The sequence below is a fragment of the Oncorhynchus gorbuscha genome, linkage group LG09, assembly GCF_021184085.1.
Source record: "Oncorhynchus gorbuscha isolate QuinsamMale2020 ecotype Even-year linkage group LG09, OgorEven_v1.0, whole genome shotgun sequence".
Taxonomy (NCBI): Eukaryota; Metazoa; Chordata; class Actinopteri; order Salmoniformes; family Salmonidae; genus Oncorhynchus; species Oncorhynchus gorbuscha.
In genome coordinates this window covers 77,744,235-77,764,786 of record NC_060181.1, presented here as the reverse complement: position 1 = coordinate 77,764,786, position 20,552 = coordinate 77,744,235, and the positions used below count along the sequence as shown (strand labels likewise).

Here is a 20,552-nt window from a genome sequence, read left to right as displayed (position 1 = left end):
TCGAAGTTCAGCATTTGCCCAATGAAGTTGGTTATGACGCCGGACTGTGGTCAGGTAAAGACCCTGGTGAGGACAATGAGCACGCAAATGAGCTTCCCTAAGACGGTTTCTGACAGTTTGTGCAGAAACTTTTCAGTTCAGCAAACCCACAGCTGCCCGGATGGCTGGTCTCAGAGGATCCCGCAGGTGAAGAATCCAGATGTGGACGTCCTGGGTTGGCGTGGTTACGTGGTCGGTTGGACGTACTGCCAAATTCTCTAAAACAACATTGGGGGTGGCTTATGGTTGATAAATTAACATAAAATTATCTGGCAACCGCTCTGGTGGACAATCCTGCAGTCAGCATGTCAATTGCACGCTCCCTCAAAACTTGAGAAATCTGTGGCATTGTGTTGTGTGACAAAACTGCAAATTTTAGAGTGGCCTTTTATTGTTCTCAGCACAAGCTGCAAATAATCATGCTGTTTAATCAGCTTCTTGATATGCCACACCTGTCAAGTGGATGGGTTCTTGGCAAAGGAGAAAAGCTCACTTACTTACAAAACATGTGACCAACTATTTACATGTTCCGTTTATATTTTTGTTCAGTGTGTGTGTGTGTGTGTGTTACCTGCAGGAAGAAGAGTCTCTGTGTGATCTCCTGGATGAGTTCCTCAGACACGTCCTCCGGGAAGAACTTGGCTCTGAACTTAAACTGCAAAGGGTTCTCCTTCTTCACATCCTGCTGCGTCACCTTCTTGTTGAGTTTGAGCCACGTGCTGTAGCCTTTACTGTCTGTGTACTGCAGGCCAAAGAACCACACCTCCCGGAGGCCCACTGTCTTCACCACCTGAAAACACAATATGTGTCAATGGTTAGCAGGTTAGGCCTCACGTAGCACTGAGAACCCAGATTCACCCTAGCCCAAAGCCTGCTCACCATTGAGGCTCAAGTGTGTGAGCCACCTCACTGTTGGAGAACATCACTTTTTTTACAACACTCCTCTTTTCGCCATTCACACGACATCTTTCTCTCTCTCAGAAAGGCCCCTGAGGGTGTGTTCTCTCAGGTGCCGGCTCAACCATCAGGACTGATGTGATTTACAGTCAATAGAGCACCGCTGACCAGGGACATCATTCACTAACAACACACCATTAACTCTCCTCTCAATCTTACTCTGTCCATTTCTCACTCCCTCTGTGGTCCCATTCTCTCAAACACACACTTGTATTGAACGAAGCCTGTTTGTGTTTTATTATTATTTCATTATCATCGGACACACACACACACACACACACACACACACACACACACACACACACACACACATTCAAAAGTTTGGGGTCAGTTAGAAATGTCCTTGTTTTTTAAATCAAATTGATCAGAAATAGTGTAGATATTGTTAATGTTGTTATTTACTATTGTAGCTGGAAACAGCTGATTTTGAATGGAATATCTACATAGGCATACAGAGGCCCATTATCAGCAACCATCACTCCTGTGTTCCAATGGCACATTGTGTTAGCTAATCCAAGTTTATCATTTTAAAAGGCTAATTGATCATTATAAAACCCTTTTGCAATTATGTTAGCACAGCTGAAAATTGTTGTTCTGATTAAAGAAGCAATAAAACTGGCCTTCTTTAGACAAGTTGAGTATCTGGAGTATCAGCATTTGTGGGTTTGATTACAGGCTCAAAATAGGCAGAAACAAATAACTTTCTTCTGAAACTCAGTCTATTCTTGTTCTGGGTTCTGGGGAGGCTATTCCATGTGAGAAATTGCCAAGAAACTGAAGATCTCATACAACACTGTGCTACTCCCTTCACAAAACAGTGCAAACTGGCCTTAACCAGAATAGAAAGAGGAGTGAGAGGCCCTGGTGCACAACTGAGCAAGAGGACAAGTACATTAGAGTGTCTAGTTTGAGAAACAGACACCTCACAAGTCCTCAACTGGCAGCTACATTAAATAGTACCCTCAAAACACCAGTCTCAGTCAACAAAGAAGAGGCGACTGACTCTGGGATGATGGCCTTCTAGGCAGAGTTGCAAAGAAAAAGCCATCTCTCAGATTGACCAATAAAAAGAAAAGATTAAGATGGGCAAAAGAACACAGACACTGGACAGAGGAAGATTGGAAAAAGGTGCTATGGACAGACAAATCTAAGTTTGAGGTGAAAAGTGAAGATGCTGGAGGAGTGCTTGACACCATCTGTCAGGCATGGTGGAGGCATTGTGATGGTCTGGAGGTGCTTTGGTGGTGGTAAAGTGGGAGATTTGTACAGGGTAAAGAGATCTTGAAGAAGGAAGGCTATCACTCCCTTTTGCACAGTCACCAGATCTCAACCCTATTGAGCTGTTGTTGGAGAAGCTTGACCGTATGGTACATAAGAAGTGCCAATCAAGCCAATCCAACTTGTGGGAGGTGCTTCAGGAAGCATGGGGTGAAATCTCTTCAGAATACCACAACAAATTGACAACTAGAATGCCAGGATTCTAGTTGGAGGATTCTTTGACGAAAGCAAAGTTTGAAGAACACAATTATTATTTAAATTAAAAATCCTTATTTATAAACCATGTTAACTTCTTGACTATATTTCCTATTCATTTTGCAACTAATTTAATGTATGTTTTCATGGAATACAAGAAAATTTCTAAGTGACCCCAAACTTTTGAACAGTAGTGCATATGTGTACATTATGATTCATCTCAAAACAGGCCTCCTAGATCACAGAAAGGGAGGGGTAACTCCTGAGGTATGTTAGTACTAATATTGACATGCATAACACCATAGAGCCTCTTTTTTCATTTCACCTTTATTTAACCAGGTAGGCTAGTTGAGAACAAGTTCTGCGAAACGGCCAAGATAAAGCACAGCAGTTTGACACATACAACAACACAGAGTTACACATGGAATAAACAAACAGTCAATAATACAGTAGAAAAAGTCTATAGTGTGTGCAAATGAGGTAAGGGAGGTAAGGCAATATATAGGCCAATAGTGGAAGTAATTACAATATAGCAATTAAACACTGGAGTGATAGATAGGCATTAGATTAATATGCAAGTAGTGATACTGGGGTACAACGGTGCAAAATAAATAAATAAATACAGTATGGGGATGAGGTAGTTGGATGGGCTATTTACAGATGGGCTATGGACAGGTGCAGTGATCTGTGAGCTGCTCTGACAGCTTGTGCTTAAAGCTAGGGAGGGAGTAAGAGTCTCCAGCTTCAGTGATTTTTGCAGTTCATTCCAGTCATTGGCAGCAGAGAACTGGAAGGAAAGGCGGCCAAAGTAAGAATTGGCTTTGGGGTGACCAGTGAAATATACCTGCTGGAGCGTGTGCTATGGATGGGTGCTGCTATGGTGACCAGTGAGCTGAGATAAGGCGGGGCTTTACCTAGCAAAGACTTGTAAATGACCTAGAGCCAGTGTGTTTGTGAAGAATATGAAGCGAGGGCTAACCAACGAGAGCGTACAGGCTGCAGTGGTGGGTAGTATATGGGGCTTTGGTGACAAAACGGATGGCACCATGATAGACTGCATCCAATTTGTTGAGTAGAGTGTTGGAGGCTAGTTTGTATATTACATCACCAAGTCGTTGATTGGTAGGATAGTCAGTTTTACGAGGGTATGTTTGGCAGCATGAGTGAAGGAGGCTTTGTTGCGAAATAGGAATCCGATTCTAGGTTTAATTTTGGACTGGAGATGCTTAATGTGAGTCTGGAAGAGAGTTTACAGTCTAACCAGACACCTAGGTATTTGTAGTTGTTCACATATTCTAAGTCAGAACCGTCCAGAGTAGAGATGGATGGGCGGGCAGGTGCGAGCAGCAATCTGTTGAAGAGCATGCATTTAGTTTTACTTGCATTTAAGAGCAGTTGAAGGCCACGGAGGAAGAGTTGTATGGCGTTGAAGCTCGTCTGGAGGTTAGTTAAACACAGTGTCCAAAGAAGGGCCAGAAGTATACAGAATGGTGTTGTCTGCGTAGAGGTAAATCAGAGTATCACCAGCAGCAAGAGTGACATCATTGATGTATTCAGAGAAGAGAGTTGGCCTGAGAATTGAACCCTGTGGCACCCCATAGAGACTGCTAGAGTTCCAGACAACAGGCCCTCCGATTTGACACACTGAACTCTATCAGAGAAGTAGTTGGTGAACCAGGCGAGGCAGTCATTTGAGAAACCAAAGCTGTTGAGTCTGCCAATAAGAATGTGGTAATTGACAGAATCAAAAGCCTTGGCCAGGTCGATGAATATGGCTGCACGGTATTGTCTCTTATCAATGGTGGTTATATCATTTAGGACCTTGAGCGTGGCTGAGGTGCACCCACGACCAGCTCTGAAACCAGATTGCATAGCGGAGAAGGTACAGTGGGATTTGAAATGGTCGGTAATCTGTTTGTTAACTTGGTTTTTAAAGACCTTAAAAAGGCAGGGTAGGTTAGATATGTCTGTAGCAGTTTGGGTCTAGACTGTCTCCCCCTTTGAAGAGGGGGATGACCGCAGCAGCTTTCCAATCTTTGGGAATCTCAGACAATACGAAAGAGAAGTTGAACAGGCAAGTAATAGGGGTTGCAACAATTTTGGCAGATCATTTTAGAAAGAGAGTGTCCAGATTGTCTAGCCCGGCTGATTTGTAGGGGTCCAGATTTTGCAGCTCTTTCAGAACATCAGCTATCTGGATTTGGGTGAAGGAGAAATGGGGAGGCGTGGGGGTTGCAGGGCTGTTGACCGTGGTAGGGGTAGCCAGGTGGAAAGCATGGCCAGCCATAGAAAAATGTTAATTGAGAATTTCAATTATCATGGATTTATTGGTAGTGACAGTGTTTCCTAGCCTCAGTGCAGTGGGCAGCTGGGAGGAGGTGCTCTTATTCTCCATGGACTTTATAGTGTCCCAGAACTTTGAGTTTGTGCTACAAGGCCTACTCGCTGAAGTGTTTTAGGGAGAGTTTGACATTGATGAGGGATTGTCGCTTGACCGCAGACCCATTAAGGGTGCAGGCAATGAGCCAGTGATCGCTGAAATCTTGGTTGAAGACAGCAGAGGTTTATTTGGAGGGCAAGTTGGTTAGGATGATGTCTAGGAGGGTGCCCGTGTTTACGGATTCGGGGTTGTACCTGGTAGGTTCATTGATAATTTGTGTGAGATTGAGGGCATCAAGCTTCGATTGTAGGATGGCTGGGGTGTTAAGCATGTCCCAGTTTAGGTGACCTAGCAGCAAAAGCTCTGAAGATAAATGGGGGGCAATCAATTCACATATGGTGTCCAGGGCACAGCTGGGGGCAGAGGGTGGTCTATAGCAAGCGGCAACGGTGAGAGACATGTTTCTGGAAAGGTGGATTTTTAAAAGTAGGAGCTTGAATTGTTTGTGCACAGACCTGGATAGTGAGACAAAACTCTGCAGGCTCTATCTGTTATCTCTGCAGGCTCTTTGTGCTATTGGGGAAAATAAATATTAGATTGATTAAATATGTTACTGAATTGTATTTGGAATTCAGTTTAATTTCAGTTTTCAGACCTGATTTGCTTGTTTTTATTTAGTTGTCTAAAAATATATCTATTTTGTTATATTATGATTTAGTTTCAGTTTTCGTGTTCGGTTCAGAAAGCATGCATGGGCCAGGCTAGGAGCCATGTGTGTTGAAAAGTGTTTTTTTAGGATGTCACTAATGGGGGGCAGTAATACAGTCATGACCAAAAGTTTTGAGAATGACACAAATATTACTTTTCACAGAGTCTGCTGCCTCAATTTGTATGATGGCAATTTGCAAATACTCCAGAATGTTATGAAGAGTGATCAGTTGAATTGCAATTAATTGCAAAGTCCCTCTTTGCCATGCAAATGAACTGAATCCCAAAAAATAATTTCTACTGTATTTCAACTCTGCCAGAAAAGGATCAGCTGACATCATGTCAATGATTCTCTCGTTAACACAGGTGTGAGTGTTGACGAGAACAAGGCTGGAGATCACTCTGTCATGCTGAATGAGTTTAAATAACAGCCTGGAAGTTTCAAAAGGAGGGTGATGCTTGGAATCATTGTTCTTCCTCTGTCAACCATAGTTACCTGCAAGGAAACACATACAGTCATCATTGCTTTGCACAAAAAAGTGCTTCACAGGCAAGGATATTGCTGCCAGTAAGATTGCACATAAATCAACCATGTATCGGATCATCAAGAACTTCAAGGAGAGCGGTTCAATTGTTGTATAGAAGGCTTCAGGGTGCCCAAGAAAGTCCAGCAAGCGCCAGGACCGTCTGCTAAAGTTGATTCAGCTGCGGGATCGGGGCACCACCAGTATAGAGCTTGCTCAGGAATATGAGGCAAAGACTTTTGGAGGATGGCCTGGTGTCAAGAAGGGTAGCAAAGAAGCCACTTCTCTCCAGGAGAAACATCAGGGACAGACTGATATTCTGCAAAAGGTACAGGGATTGGACTGCTGATGACTGGGGTACCGTCATTTTCTCTGATGAATCCCCTTTCCGATTGTTTGGGGCATTTTGAAAAAAACTTGTCCGGAGAAGACAAGGTGAGCTCTACCATCAGTCCTGTGTCATGCCAACAGTAAAGCATCCCGAGACAATTCATGTGTGGGACTGCTTCTCCGCCAAGGGAGTGGGCTCACTCACAATTTTGCCTAAGAACACAGCCAGGAATAAAGAATGGTACCAACACATCCTCCGAGAGCAATTTCTCCCAACCATCCAGGAACAGTTTGGTGACTAACAATGCCTTTTCCAGCATTACATTTACATTACATTTAAGTCATTTAGCAGACGCTCTTATCCAGAGCGACTTACAAATTGGTGCATTCACCTTATGACATCCAGTGGAACAACCACTTTACAATAGTGCATCTAAATATTTTAAGGGGGGTGAGAAGGATTACTTTATCCTATCCTAGGTATTCCTTAAAGAGGTGGGGTTTCAGGTGTCTCCGGAAGGTGGTGATTGACTCCGCTGTCCTGGCGTCGTGAGGGAGTTTGTTCCACCATTGGGGAGCCAGAGCAGCGAACAGTATGATGGAGCACTTTGCCATAAGGCAAAAGTGATAACTACGTGGCTTTGGGAACAAAACAATGATATTTTGGGTCCATGGCCAGGAAACTCCCCAGACCTTAAGCCCATTGAGAACTTGTGGTCAAACCTCAAGAGGCAGGTGGACAAACAAAACCCCACAAATTCTGAAAAACTCCAAGCATTGATTATGCAAGAATGGGCTGCCATCAGTCAGGATGTGGCCCAGAAGTTAATTGACAGCATGCCAGGGCAGATTGCGGAGGTTTTGAAAAGGAAGTATCAACACTTCAAATAGACTTTTTGCATCCACTTCATGTAATGGTCACTTATGAAATGCTTGTAATTATACTTCAGTATTCCATAGTAACATCTGACAAAAATATGACACTGAAGCAGCAAACTTTGTGAAAATTGATATTTGTGTCATTCTCAAAACTTTTGGCCACGACTGTACATAATGAGGTGATGGGTCAGGTCATAGGTTAGGCTGAGTTTCATCTCTCGTGGACAGACCAGTTCAACAGAAATGGTTCCATAGATCAGCCATGGTACAACAAGATGCATTAGACAAAAAGCAGTATTAGTTCCGGTGCTTTGAACAAATCACGATTTGAGGAAACAATCGGCCATCAGACTTGGATCAACAGTTGGCCCAGTGCAGTGTGTGTGAGAGAGTGTGAGAGAGTGTGAGAGAGTGTGAGAGAGTGTGAGAGAGTGTGAGAGAGTGTGAGAGTGAGTGAGTGAGTGAGTGAGTGAGTGAGTGAGTGAGTGAGTGAGTGAGTGAGTGAGTGAGTGAGTGAGTGAGTGAGTGAGTGAGTGAGTGAGTGAGTGAGTGAGTGAGTGAGGAGTTAGAGAAATTATTTTGTAGAAAATGCAACAGAGTATCTTGTAGTGTGTGTTGCAGCGATTATCACATGGTGTGCATGCAAGAGTGTAAGTAAAGGTCATTGGAGTCCAGTGACTGAGTGTGTCATTGGAGTCCAGTGTGTCCACTGATATGACTCTGCCTGCGTGACCAGCAGAGTCAGCAGAAGAGGATGCCTGCTGATTCAGAGCTGGGCTCCAGTCCAGCACTACAGAGATAACGAGTTTCTATCAATCGGACTAGAATGGAGTCGCAAATTGAACGGACTGTCAACGTAAACCACATTACGGGTTAAAAGGTTTCAAATCTCAGCATTTCCTCGACTCACATACATAGCCATTTCCTGTCTCAATCAGCTTCCATGGGAAACACATGCAAACAATATCTGTCTCTACATCTCTCTGCCTATCCCTCTCTGCTGCTCCAGCATTCTCCTGTAGCCCACCCGAGTTCTGCTACTGAAAGCTGCCCTTTCTTCACACAACACACACACTGGCCTCCCACCTCTCTGTCTTAGTCTCCACTGGCCTCTCTCTGTCACTGCTCTGCACAATGACTGCTTTGTTTGTCTCAGTCTCTTCCTCTCTGTTCCTGACAATACCCATACAGGCTCTAACTAGACCAGCTCCCAGCCTTGTTGACCCTCTATAGTGTGTGTGTGTGTCTGTTCTAAGTCAACCCCATGCTTACCTGGTCAAAGAGCTGTTTGCCGGTGGTGTTGGGCTGGATGGCAAACTCCAGCTCTGCATCCATGGTGGTGACCCGCACATTTATCTACATAGACAGACAGAATAAACATTAGTAACTCATATGCTCATAAACACAGACAGTACTTTAAGCAAAAGGAGAGGAAACATTTGTGCACAACAGGGTAATTCTCTTCCAAGGTGCTGGTTTTGACGAGACCAATTTGAGCACAGCAAATTCAGAGGAAACAGATACACATGTTAATGTTCCACAGATATGTGTCACACAGAACCCACTTGGCAGCATGCTCCCCCTCCCTTCCCCCTCAGCCAGTCTCCTTATCTGCATCCCTCCATCTCACAGCTGGAATGAAGAGAACACATACTGTTAATGTACAGCAGTAAAAAGTGAGAGTCCATGACACTGATACACCACCACTGCTGGGTAACTGAAAAGAGAGGGCCAAGGACTTTAGCGGCATGTACTGTAGCCTAACGTGTGTTCACATGGATGTTGGAGTTATCCGACTGTGTTGAGTGGGCACCTGTGCAGTCTTCTGCTGAAGACATGTAAGTGTGTGTGCTCCGCTTCTTATCATTTTTCTAGAAATATCTCTAACCTCTTGTAGGACATCAAAATAAGCCAGAAAGTGCTCTGGGCCAGAATCTAAGTGAGTCACACTTGCTCTGTTGAAATGATCCCCTCTCTCACTCTCTCTGTCCCATTTCTCTCCCCCTCTCCTCTCGTCCCAAGGCACTGAGCTTCACAGAAAGAGGGTACAATAGCAGTCAATTGGCACCAGAATAGCAGCAGCAGCCATTTGACTGAGGATTCTCTGATGGCCCTTTAGCACACTGGTTCTCAATCCTGGTCCTGGGGACCCAAAGGGGTGCACATTTGTTTTTGCCCTAGCACTACACAGCTGATTTAAATGATCAACTCATCATTTGCGACCAAGCTTTAACTTCCCGACTGATGTCTTGAGATGTTGCATCAATATATCCACTTAATTTTCCTTTCTCAATTATGCCATCTATTTTGTAAAGTGCACCAGTCCCTCCTGAAGCAATGCACCCTCACGACATGATGATGCCACCCCTGTGCTTCAAGGTTGGGATGGTGTACTTCGGCATGCTAGCCTCCCCCTTTTTCCTCCAAACATAACGATGGTCATTATGGCCAAACAGTTATATTTTTGTTTCATCAGACCAGAGGACATTTCTCCAAAAAGTACGATCTTTGTCCCCATGTGCAGTTGCAAACCGTAGTCTGGCTTTATTATGGCGGTTTTGGAGCAGTGGCTTCTTCCTTGCTGAGCGGCCTTTCAGGTTATGTCGATAGAGGACTTGTTTTACTGTGGCTATAGATGCTTTTGTACCGGTTTCCTCCAGCATCTTCGCAAGGTCCTTTGCTGTTGTTCTGGGATTGATTTGCACTTTTCACACGAAAGTACGTTCATCTCTAGGAGACAGAATGAGTCTCTTTCCTGAGCAGTCCGAAGGCTGCGTGGTCCCATAGTGTTTATACTTGCGTACTATTGTTTGTACAGATGAATGTGGTAACTTCATGTGTTTGGAAATTGCTCCCAAGGATGAACCAGACTTGTGAAGGTCTACAATTATTTTTCTGAGGTCTTGGCTGATTTATTTGGACTTTCCCATGATGTCAAGCAAAGTGGCACTGAATTTGAAGGTAGGCCTTGAAATATATACACGGGTACACCTCCAATTGACTCAAATTATGTCAATTAGCCTATCAGAAGCTTCTAAAGCCATGACATGTTCTGGAATTTTCAGAGCTGTTTAAAAAGGCTCAGTCAACCTAGTGTATGTAAACTTCTGACCCACTGGAATTGTGATACAGTCAATTTATAAGTTAAATAATATGTCTGTAAACAATAGTTGGAAAAAGTACTTGTGTCATGCACAAAGTAGATGTCCTAACTGACTTGCCAAAACTATAGTTTGTTACCAATACATTTGTGGAGTGGTTGAAAATGAGTTGTAATGACTCCAACCTAAGTGTATAAAAACTTCCAACTTCAACTGTAGCTGATGTCTCAAGAGGAAACTTCTAACTGTGCCTAATGCCTGTAATCTAACCCCGATTATCACTCAACCATCTTGAGTACATACCAATAGTGTTGGATCTGTGACATCCACTTTGATCATATCTTCAATAATGCTGAATAAATTTGCTCCAAAGCAATATTAGTTTTCATTGGCTGTAGTGACCATAACATTTTGGCAATAACAAGGAAAGTCAAAGCGCCAAAGGTTGGGCCTAAAGAAATTCATAAAAATCATACAAAATGTTTTCTTAGGATTCTTTTGTTAAATAATGTATGTTGGTCTGATGTGCATGAGGAAGTGAATCCAGATGCAACACCGGAAGTATTTGTACAATTATTCATACAAATGATTGACAAGCATGCAACTGTGAGAACCATTAGAGCCCCCTGGATTAATGATGAATTGAAAAATGGTATGGTTCAAAGAAATAATGCAAAAGAGGTGGCATGCTCGGATGATTTTCTCTTTTTCTCAGATGATTGTTTGACATACTGTGAATTGATAAATGTGGTGACTAAACTTAAGAAAATTATACATTATATTACCAAACAGATATAAATGACATAAAACAAAATAGAAAAAGACTTGAGTACCTTGAATGAGCATCATGGTCAGAAAACCCAATACATCTACATCGTTCATTGAAGTTGATGGGTCATATAAAACAAAACCTTTTGATATTGCCATTCATTTCAATTGCTATTTTACTAGTGAAATTAAATTACTTTGAAAAGTGAAGCATCATATTTTGGTATAAAATATCTAATAATGAAAGAGAAGGATTGCCTTTTTTAATTTGGTCAAATTAGTGTGGGAGAGTTGTAAAAACGATTGTTATCCATTAATAATGATAAGCCACCAGGTATAGACAACTTGATGGAAAACAAAAAATAGTAAAGCACTTTGCTGGCTCTAACAGCCGCCCAATCAGTTTGCTGCCTGTTTTTAGTCAACTGATGGATTATAGTGTTTGACGAAATACAATTATATTTTTCAGAGAACAAGGTAACTACAGACTTTCAGCATGCATCTAGAAAAGAGCACTCAACTTGCACTGCACTGACTCAGATGACTGATGATTGGTTATAAGTTGATAGTTGGAGCTGTATTGTTCGATTTCAATGCAGCCTTTGATCTTATTGACATAAATAAAACATACTTGCTATGGCTTTACATCAACTGCCATCACATGGTTGGAGAGTTATTTATCCTATATAACCCAGAGAGTGTTCTTCAATGGACGCTTCCCTAACATCAGATATGTACAGTGCAGTGTCCCTCAGGGCAGTTGCCTTGGGCCATTATTCTTCTCTATTTTTTACTATTTGCTACTGGTCTTACACAAAGCTAGAATGACTATGTATGTGGGTGATTCCACACTCATGACAGCACCCAAAGCCAGTGAGCTCACTGAAAATCTGAGGAGTTAGTCAGTATCATAATGGTGGCTTATTAATAAAATAGACTTAAATACATTAAAACTAAACGCATTGTATTTGGTTCAAAACATTCTCTAAGCTTTAAACACCAGCTGTTAATAAGTTGTTAATAAAGGTTGTGACCATTGAGCAAATTGAGGAAGCTGAACTCCTAGGTATAACATTGGATGGTCAATTATCATTGGCAAGTCATATTTACAAAGTCGTTGTGAAGATGGGGGGGGGTGTCTGTTATAAAAAGAGGTTCTGTGTTTTGACACAAAAATCAACTGTACTAGTTGTTCAGGCGCTGGTCTTGTCCCATCTTGATTACTATCTGGTAATATGGCCAAGGGCAGCAAAGAAAGACCTAGCAAAGCTGCAGCTGGCTCAAAACAGAGCAGCATGCCTTTAACTACACAGGCAGCACTAACATCCACAACATGCATGCCAGTCTTTCCTGGTTGAGGGTTGACAAGATATTAACTGCTTCTTTTCTAGTATTTATGAGAACTATTAATGTGACAAAAATTCCAGATTGTCTGCATAATCAAAAAATTCAACTCAGTCATCCATACATACACCACCTAACATACCACCAGGGGTCTCTGCACAATTGTATACAGAGCAATGATAGCATGGAACTCCGTTCCAACTCCAATTTCTCAAGCAAACAACATAATTACCTTTTTTTTATTTATTAAAAAACAACCCATGGAACGGCGGGGACTGTGAAGGGACAAACACAAACACACATTGTTTGTAAATTGTTGTATTTTACATTTCTGTGACTGTCCTTGTCTATCAATGTATCAGTGTTTTGTTACTTGTCATGTTCTGTGTTTAATTGTAGGGTTAGGGTTATGCAGCTGGGGACAATGCACTAGCAGTAAGAGGGGTGTGCATGCCAGAGACAGAAGCTTGAAGGGCATGCACACACTTAGCAGTGTGCACAAGCAGAGGATGTGCCTTTTGATTGTGCACTAGGAACGAGGAGCAAGAGAATATGCTAAGGAAGTCAGGCTAAAATAGTGTGCACAAGGAGAGCGGATCGATCAGGAGCGTGCAAAAGGAGAGCGGATCTATCAGGAGCGTGCACAAGGAGAGCGGAACTATCAGGAGCGTGCACAAGGAGAGCGGATCTATCAGGAGCGTGCACAAGGAGAGCGGATCTATCAGGAGCGTGCACAAGGAGAGCGGATCTATCAGGAGCGTGCACAAGGAGAGCGGATCTATCAGGAGCGTGCACAAGGAGAGCGGATCTATCAGGAGCGTGCACAAGGAGAGCGGATCTATCAGGAGCGTGCACAAGGAGAGCGGATCTATCAGGAGCGTGCACAAGGAGAGCGGATCTATCAGGAGCGTGCACAAGGAGAGCGGATCTATCAGGAGTGTGCATGAGGAGAGGGGACCAATCAAGAGTGTGCATGAGGAGAGTGGATCTATCAGGAGCGTGCACAAGGAGAGCGGATCTATCAGGAGCGTGCACAAGGAGAGCGGATCTATCAGGAGTGTGCATGAGGAGAGGGGACCAATCAAGAGTGTGCATGAGGAGAGGGGACCAATCAAGAGTGTGCATGAGGAGAGAGGTGCAATGCTAGAAGAGCATGCACATAGAAAGCAGTAGGTCAGGTATTATTAGAGGAGGATGCTGACATGTTGGTAGTCAGTGAATTAGCAGGTCAGGACAGGGCTGTGGGAGGTTTAGTGGGTCACGGCTTTGGTGTCTATATATACAGTAAGTACTGTGTCTTTATGTGTTGTGTAAATTAGGGTTACAGAGGGTTAGGATGGGGCTGTATGAAGGGTTTGGTTTGTATATAAGTGTCTTCAGAAAGTATTCATACCTCTGTACGTATTCCACATTATGTTGTGTTAGACTGAATTCAACATATATTAAATAGTTATTATTTTTTCACCCATCTACACACAATACCCCATAATTACAAAGTGAAAACATGATTAAAAAATAATTCCACTTTGACATTATGGGATGTTGTGGGTAGGCTAGTGACAAAAGACATCTAAATTAAATCAACTTTAAATGCAGGCCTTAACACAACAAAATGTGGAAAAAGTAAAGGGGTGTGAATACTTTCTGAAGGCACTGATATATATACAGTGTATTGGGAAAGTATTCACACCCCTTAACATTTTCCAAATTTTGTTTCATAACAACCTTACTCTAAAATTAATTAAATTGTTTATTTTTCCTGGTACTGTATATACACACTACATGACCAAAAGTATATAGATACTAGAGGTCGACCAATTAATCGGAATGACCGATTAATTAGGGCCGATTTTAAGTTTTCATAACAATTTAAATTGGTATTTTTGGGGTGCCAATTTTGCCGATTTAAAAAAAAGTCAGCTAAGAACACATTCTTATTTTCAATGACGACCTAGGAACGGTTGGTATTTTTGGGGTGCCAATTTTGCCGATTTAAAAAAAAGTCAGCTAAGAACACATTCTTATTTTCAATGACGGCCTAGGAACGGTGGGTTAACTGCCTTGTTCAGGGGCAGAACGACCGATTTTCACTTTGTCCGCTCGGGGGATCCAATCTTGCAACCTTACAGTTAACTAGTCCAACGCTCTAACCACCTGCCTCTCATTGCACTCCACGAGGAGCACAGCGCTGGTTATGACTTCAAGCCTATCAGCCTAATGGCTGGTGTAACCGATGTGAAATGGCTAGCTAGTTAGCTGGGTGTGCGCTAATAGCGTTTTAAAATGTCACTCACTGAGACTTGGAGTAGTTATTCCCCTTGCTCTGCAAAGGCCGCGGCTTTTGTGGAGAGACGGGTAACACTGCTTCAAGTGTGGCTGTTGTCGATGTGATCCTGTTTCGAGCCTAGGTAGGGGCGAGGAGAGGGACGGAAGCTATACTGTTACACTGGCAATACTATAGTGCCTACAAGAACATCCAATAGTCAAAAGGTATATGAAATACAAATGGTATAGAGAGAAATAGTCCTATAAATACTATATTAACAACAACCTAAAACCTCTTGCCTTGGATTATTGAAGTCTCATGTTAAAAGGAACCACCAAACTTTCATATGTTCTCATGTGCTGAGCAAGGAACTCAAACGTTAGCTTTTTTACATGGCACCTATTGCACTTTTACTTCAACATTTTGTTTTTGCATTATTTAAACCAAATTGAACATGTTTCATTATTTATTTGAGGCTAAATTGATTTCTATTGATGTATTATATTAAGTTAAAATGAGTGTTAATTCAGTATTGTTGTAAGTGTTATTATTACAAATAAAAAAACGTTTTATTTAATTTAATTTTGTTTAATTATTATTATTATTATTATATATTTATTTTTAAAATCGGTATCGGCTTTTTTTTGGTGCTCCAATAATCGGTATTGGCGTTGAAAAATCCTAATTGGTCGACCTCTAGTAGATACAGTGGGGCAAAAAAGTATTTAGTCAGCCACCAATTGTGCAAGTTCTCCCACTTAAAAAGATGAGGCCTGTAATTTTCATCATGGGTACACTTCAACTATGACAGACAAAATGAGGGGGAATAAATCCAGAAAAATCATATTATAGGATTTTTTATGAATTTATTTGCAAATTATGGTGGAAAATAAGTATTTGGTCACCTACAAACAAGCACGATTTCTGGCTCTCACAGACCTCTTCTTTAAGAGGCTCCTCTGTCCTCCACTCGTTACCTGTATTAATGGCACCTGTTTGAACTTGTTATCAGTATAAAAGACACCTGTCCACAACCTCAAACAGTCACACTCCAAACTCCACTATGGCCAAGACCAAAGAGCTGTCAAAGGACACCAAAAACAAAATTGTAGACCTGCACCAGGCTGGGAAGACTGAATCTGCAATAGGTGAGCAGCTTGGTTTGAAGAAATCAACTGTGGGAGCAATTATTAGGAAATGGAAGACATACAAGACCACTGATAATCTCCCTCGATCTGGGGCTCTATGCAAGATCTCCCCCCGTGGGGTCAAAATGATCACAAGAACGGTGAGCAAAAATCTCAGAACCACACGGGGGAACCTAGTGAATGACCTGCAGAGAGCTGGGACCAAAGTAAGAAAGTCTACCATCAGTAACACACTACGCCGCCAGGGACTCAAATCCTGCAGTGCCAGACGTGTCCCCCTGCTTAAGCCAGTACATGTCCAGGCCCGTCTGAAGTTTGCTAGAGAGCATTTGAATGATCCAGAAGAAGATTGGGAGAATGTTATTGGTCAGATGAAACCAAAATATAACTTTTTGGTAAAAACTCAACTCGTCATGTTTGGAGGACAAAGAATGCTGAGTTGCATCGAAAGAATGCCATACCTACTGTGAAGCATGGGGGTGGAAACATCATGCTTTGGGGCTGTTCTTCTGCAAAGGGACCAGGACGACTGATCCGTGTAAAAGGAAAGAATGAATGGGGCCATGTATCGTGAGATTTTGAGTGAAAACCTCCTTCCATCAGCAAGGGCATTGAAGATGAAAAGTGGCTGTGTCTTTCAGCATGACAATGATCCCAAACTCAGTTGCAAATGAGAACTTGTTCTCAACTAGCCTACCTGGTTAAATAAAGGTGGGGGGGACAATACTTTTTAATTAACCGCCCGGGCAACGAAGGAGTGGTCCTGAAGTGACCTAGCCAGTCTCCAGATCTCAACCCCATAGAAAATCTTTGGAGGGAGTTGAAAGTCTGTGTTGCCTAGCAACAGCCCCAAAACATCACTGCTCTAGAGGAGATCTGCATGGAGGAATGGGCCAAAATACCAGCAACAGTGTGTGAAAACCTTGTGAAGACTTACAGAAAACGTTTGACCTCTGTCATTGCCAACAAAGGGTATATAACAAAGTATTAAAATAAACTTTTGTTATTGACCAAATACTTATTTTCCACCATCATTTGCAAATAAATTCATAAAAAATCCAACAATGTGATTTTTTTTCTCATTTTGTCTGTCATAGTTGAAGTGTACCTATAATGAAAATTACAGGCCTCTCTCATCTTTTTAAGTGGGAGAACTTGCACAATTGGTGGCTGACTAAATACTTTTTTGCCCCACTGTACCTGCTCATATTACATCTCATTCCAAAATCATGGGCATTAATATGGAGTTGTTCCCCCCTTCACTGCTATAACAGCCTCTAATCTTCTAAGAAGGTTTTCCACCCCTATACATTGCTGACGGGACTTGCTTCCATTCAGCCAGAAGAGCATTAGTGAGGTCACGCACTAAAGTTAGGCGATTAAGCCTGGCTCGCAGTCGGCTTTCCAATTAATCCCAAAGGTGTTCAATGGGGTTGAGGTCAGGGTTCTGTGTAGGTCAGTCAAGTTCTTCCACACAGATCTTGACAAACCATGTGTATGAAGTCACCACAAGAATAATAAACAAGCAACTTTTGCTAGTCCCCACAAGGTCAAATGCTATTCTAGGAGGTTAAGGGTTACAGTTAGGCTTATGGTTAGTTTTAGGTTTAGGAGCTAGGTCTACTGTAGGTTTAGGGTTAAGGTTAGGTTTTAAGTTAAAGGTTAGGGTAAGGAGCTAGGGTTAGTTTTAGGTTCAGGGCTAGGGAAAATATTATTTTAAATGGGACTTAAGGTTATTTATACAAGACTGTGTGTGTGCGCACACACACGTGTAAGCGTGTCTGCACATATGCATGTGTGCACGTGCGTAACAGGTGGCTGACAACGTGGCAGACACCTTGCGGGCTTGCTTTAATGTAATTGTAAAAAGCTGCCCGACACCACTAAATAGGGATTTAAACACTGACTGGGGCACAGAAAACAATGACTGTAGGATTAACCTCTTAGGCTGCATCATTAACGCATGATGGACCACTTTAAAACGGAAAGGTTGCACGATATATATATTCCACAAATCTAACAACATAGATTAATTATGTTCGATCTAAACAGTCTTTATGAAAAAGTTTATACAAATATATATAATTATATACTTCAATAGCTACAGGACTAGCTACAGAAGCCTTGCAGGTAGACCACTTTTAACCCTTCAAGAAATGATTATGTGGCCTAGAACCTGGAATTGGAGGTAATTCTGGTGCGTTGTAAAGATAATTTCCTTTGTGTCGTATGCAGTACCCATCCTATAGCCCATCAATAGCTTATTTCTACAAGGAAATAATTTAATATGTTTGTGTATGCGTGTTCGAGAGCAAGAGAGAGCGAGAGAAACTGAGCAGGAGAGAAACTGAGCAGGAGAGAAACTGAGCAGGAGAGAAACACTACTGAGTGGGAGAGAAACTCTACTGAGTGGGAGAGAAACTGAGCAGGAGAGAAACTCTCTACTGAGCGGGAGAGAAACTGAGCAGGGGAGAGAGGGAGAGAAACTGAGCAGGGGAAAGAGGGAGAGAAACTGAGCAGGGGAAAGAGGGAGAGAAACTGAGCAGGAGAGAAACTAAGCAGGAGAGAAACTGAGCAGGAGAGAAACACTACTGAGTGGGAGAGAAACTGAGCAGGAGAGAAACTCTCTACTGAGCGGGAGAGAAACTGAGCAGGGGAGAGAGGGAGAGAAACTGAGCAGGGGAAAGAGGGAGAGAAACTGAGCAGGAGAGAAACTAAGCAGGAGAGAAACTAAGCAGGAGAGAAACTAAGCAGGAGAGAAACTGAGCAGGAGAGAAACTGAGCAGGAGAGAAACTGAGCAGGAGAGAAACTGAGCAGGAGAGAAACTGAGCGGGAGAGAAACTGAGCGGGAGAGAAACTGAGCGGGAGAGAAACTGAGCGGGAGAGAAACTGAGCGGGAGAGAAACTGAGCGGGAGAGAAACTGAGCGGGAGAGAAACTGAGCGGGAGAGAAACTGAGCGGGAGAGAAACTCTACTGAGCGGGAGAGAAACTGAGCTGGGGAGAGAGGGAGAGAAACTGAGCAGGAGAGAGAGGGAGAGAAACTGAGCAGGAGAGAAACTGAGCGGGAGAGAAACTGAGCGGGAGAGAAACTGAGCGGGAGAGAAACTGAGCGGGAGAGAAACTGAGCGGGAGAGAAACTGAGCGGGAGAGAAACTGAGCGGGAGAGAAACTGAGCGGGAGAGAAACTGAGCGGGAGAGAAACTCTACTGAGCGGGAGAGAAACTGAGCAGGGGAGAGAGGGAGAGAAACTAAGCAGGAGAGAAACTGAGCAGGAGAGAAACTCTACTGAGCGGGAGAGAAACTGAGCAGGGGAGAAACTGAGCAGGGGAGAAACTGAGCAGGGGAGAGAGGGAGAGAAACTAAGTAGGAGAGAAACTGAGCAGGAGAGAAACTCTACTGAGCGGGAGAGAAACTGAGCAGGGGAGAGAGGGAGAGAAACTGAGCAGGAGAGAAACTGAGCAGGGGAGAGAGGGAGAGAAACTCTACTGAGTGGGAGAGAAACTGAGCAGGAGAGAAACTGAGCAGGAGAGAAACTGAGCAGGAGAGAAACTGAGCAGGAGAGAAACTGAGCAGGAGAGAAACTCTACTGAGCGGGAGAGAAACTGAGCAGGGGAGAGAGGGAGAGAAACTAAGGAGGAGAGAAACTGAGCAGGAGAGAAACTACTGAGCGGGAGAGAAACTGAGCTGGGGAGAGAGGGAGAGAAACTGAGCAGGAGAGAAACTGAGCAGGAGAGAGAGGGAGCGAAACTGAGCAGGATAGAAACAGATGGAGAGAAACTGAGCAGGAGAGAGAGGGAGCGAAACTGAGCAGGAGAGAAACAGAGGGAGAGAAACTGAGCGGGAGGGAGGGAGAGAAACTGACATATACTGTAGAATAGAACAGCAAACAGAGCAAGATGTCTCAAAACTGATAGGAGCTGATCACCAACTGACAAAACACGTAGAGACAGCAGTGCACAGTGAATACTAGAACCCTTCATTCTCTGACTGCAACTCGGCTATACATACAGTAGCAACGTCTGCTAGTTAGCGGTCAATTCAGTTTCTTTGCAGCTAATTCAGGAAGTAAATTGAAAATGGCTTAGAAAACCAGGCAAAAAAAAAAAAAAGGATAACACCATCTTTATGCTTGAGTGGCTATTTCTTTTTGTCCAGTGACCCCCAAAGCAAAGGTAGCCCGTTACATATCCCCAACCCAAGCAACACTTGATAAGTATTGGTAAAAATTGGTTAAAGATGGACAGCTGTGACTTGTAGATAGCAAAATAGTTGTGAAGAGATGTGCCATTGAATCGGTACATGGTTTGTGAACTGACACACAAGACAACGCTGGATTCAAAACCTTTCAGTTTAACTGATTATACAAAATTATTGCAATCAATAGAATGTTATATACATGTATATGGGGTATAGAACCATCCCAGCTCTGCAGATTTTGCTGCGAAGAGACAGAATCATTAGATCATTATTTTACTACTGTCCATATGTAGCTTGTTTTTCGTCGCAGGTTCAAGAATGGCTGAATAATTGCAACATTTACCTGGGGCTAACTCTGCAAATAGCACTGCTAGGTGATTTAAAAAGTCATAGTCAATTGATCAATAACAATTATACTCATAACAAAAATGTTTCT

The 20,552-nt window shown here is 42.8% G+C and overlaps 1 protein-coding gene across 5 annotated transcripts in view; it reads right to left on the bottom strand.

The window, feature by feature from the left end:
* The window catches only part of LOC124044115 (radixin-like), a 58,284-nt gene that overhangs the window by 13,055 nt on the left and 24,677 nt on the right, over nt 1-20,552 (bottom strand). For all 5 annotated transcript variants that reach the window (XM_046363580.1, XM_046363581.1, XM_046363582.1 and 2 more), the window contains 2 exons: nt 8,563-8,646; nt 611-829 (listed from right to left, as the gene is read on the bottom strand). In XM_046363580.1, coding sequence (XP_046219536.1) covers nt 611-829; nt 8,563-8,646 — 303 coding nt within the window. The remainder of the gene's footprint in view (nt 1-610; nt 830-8,562; nt 8,647-20,552) is intronic.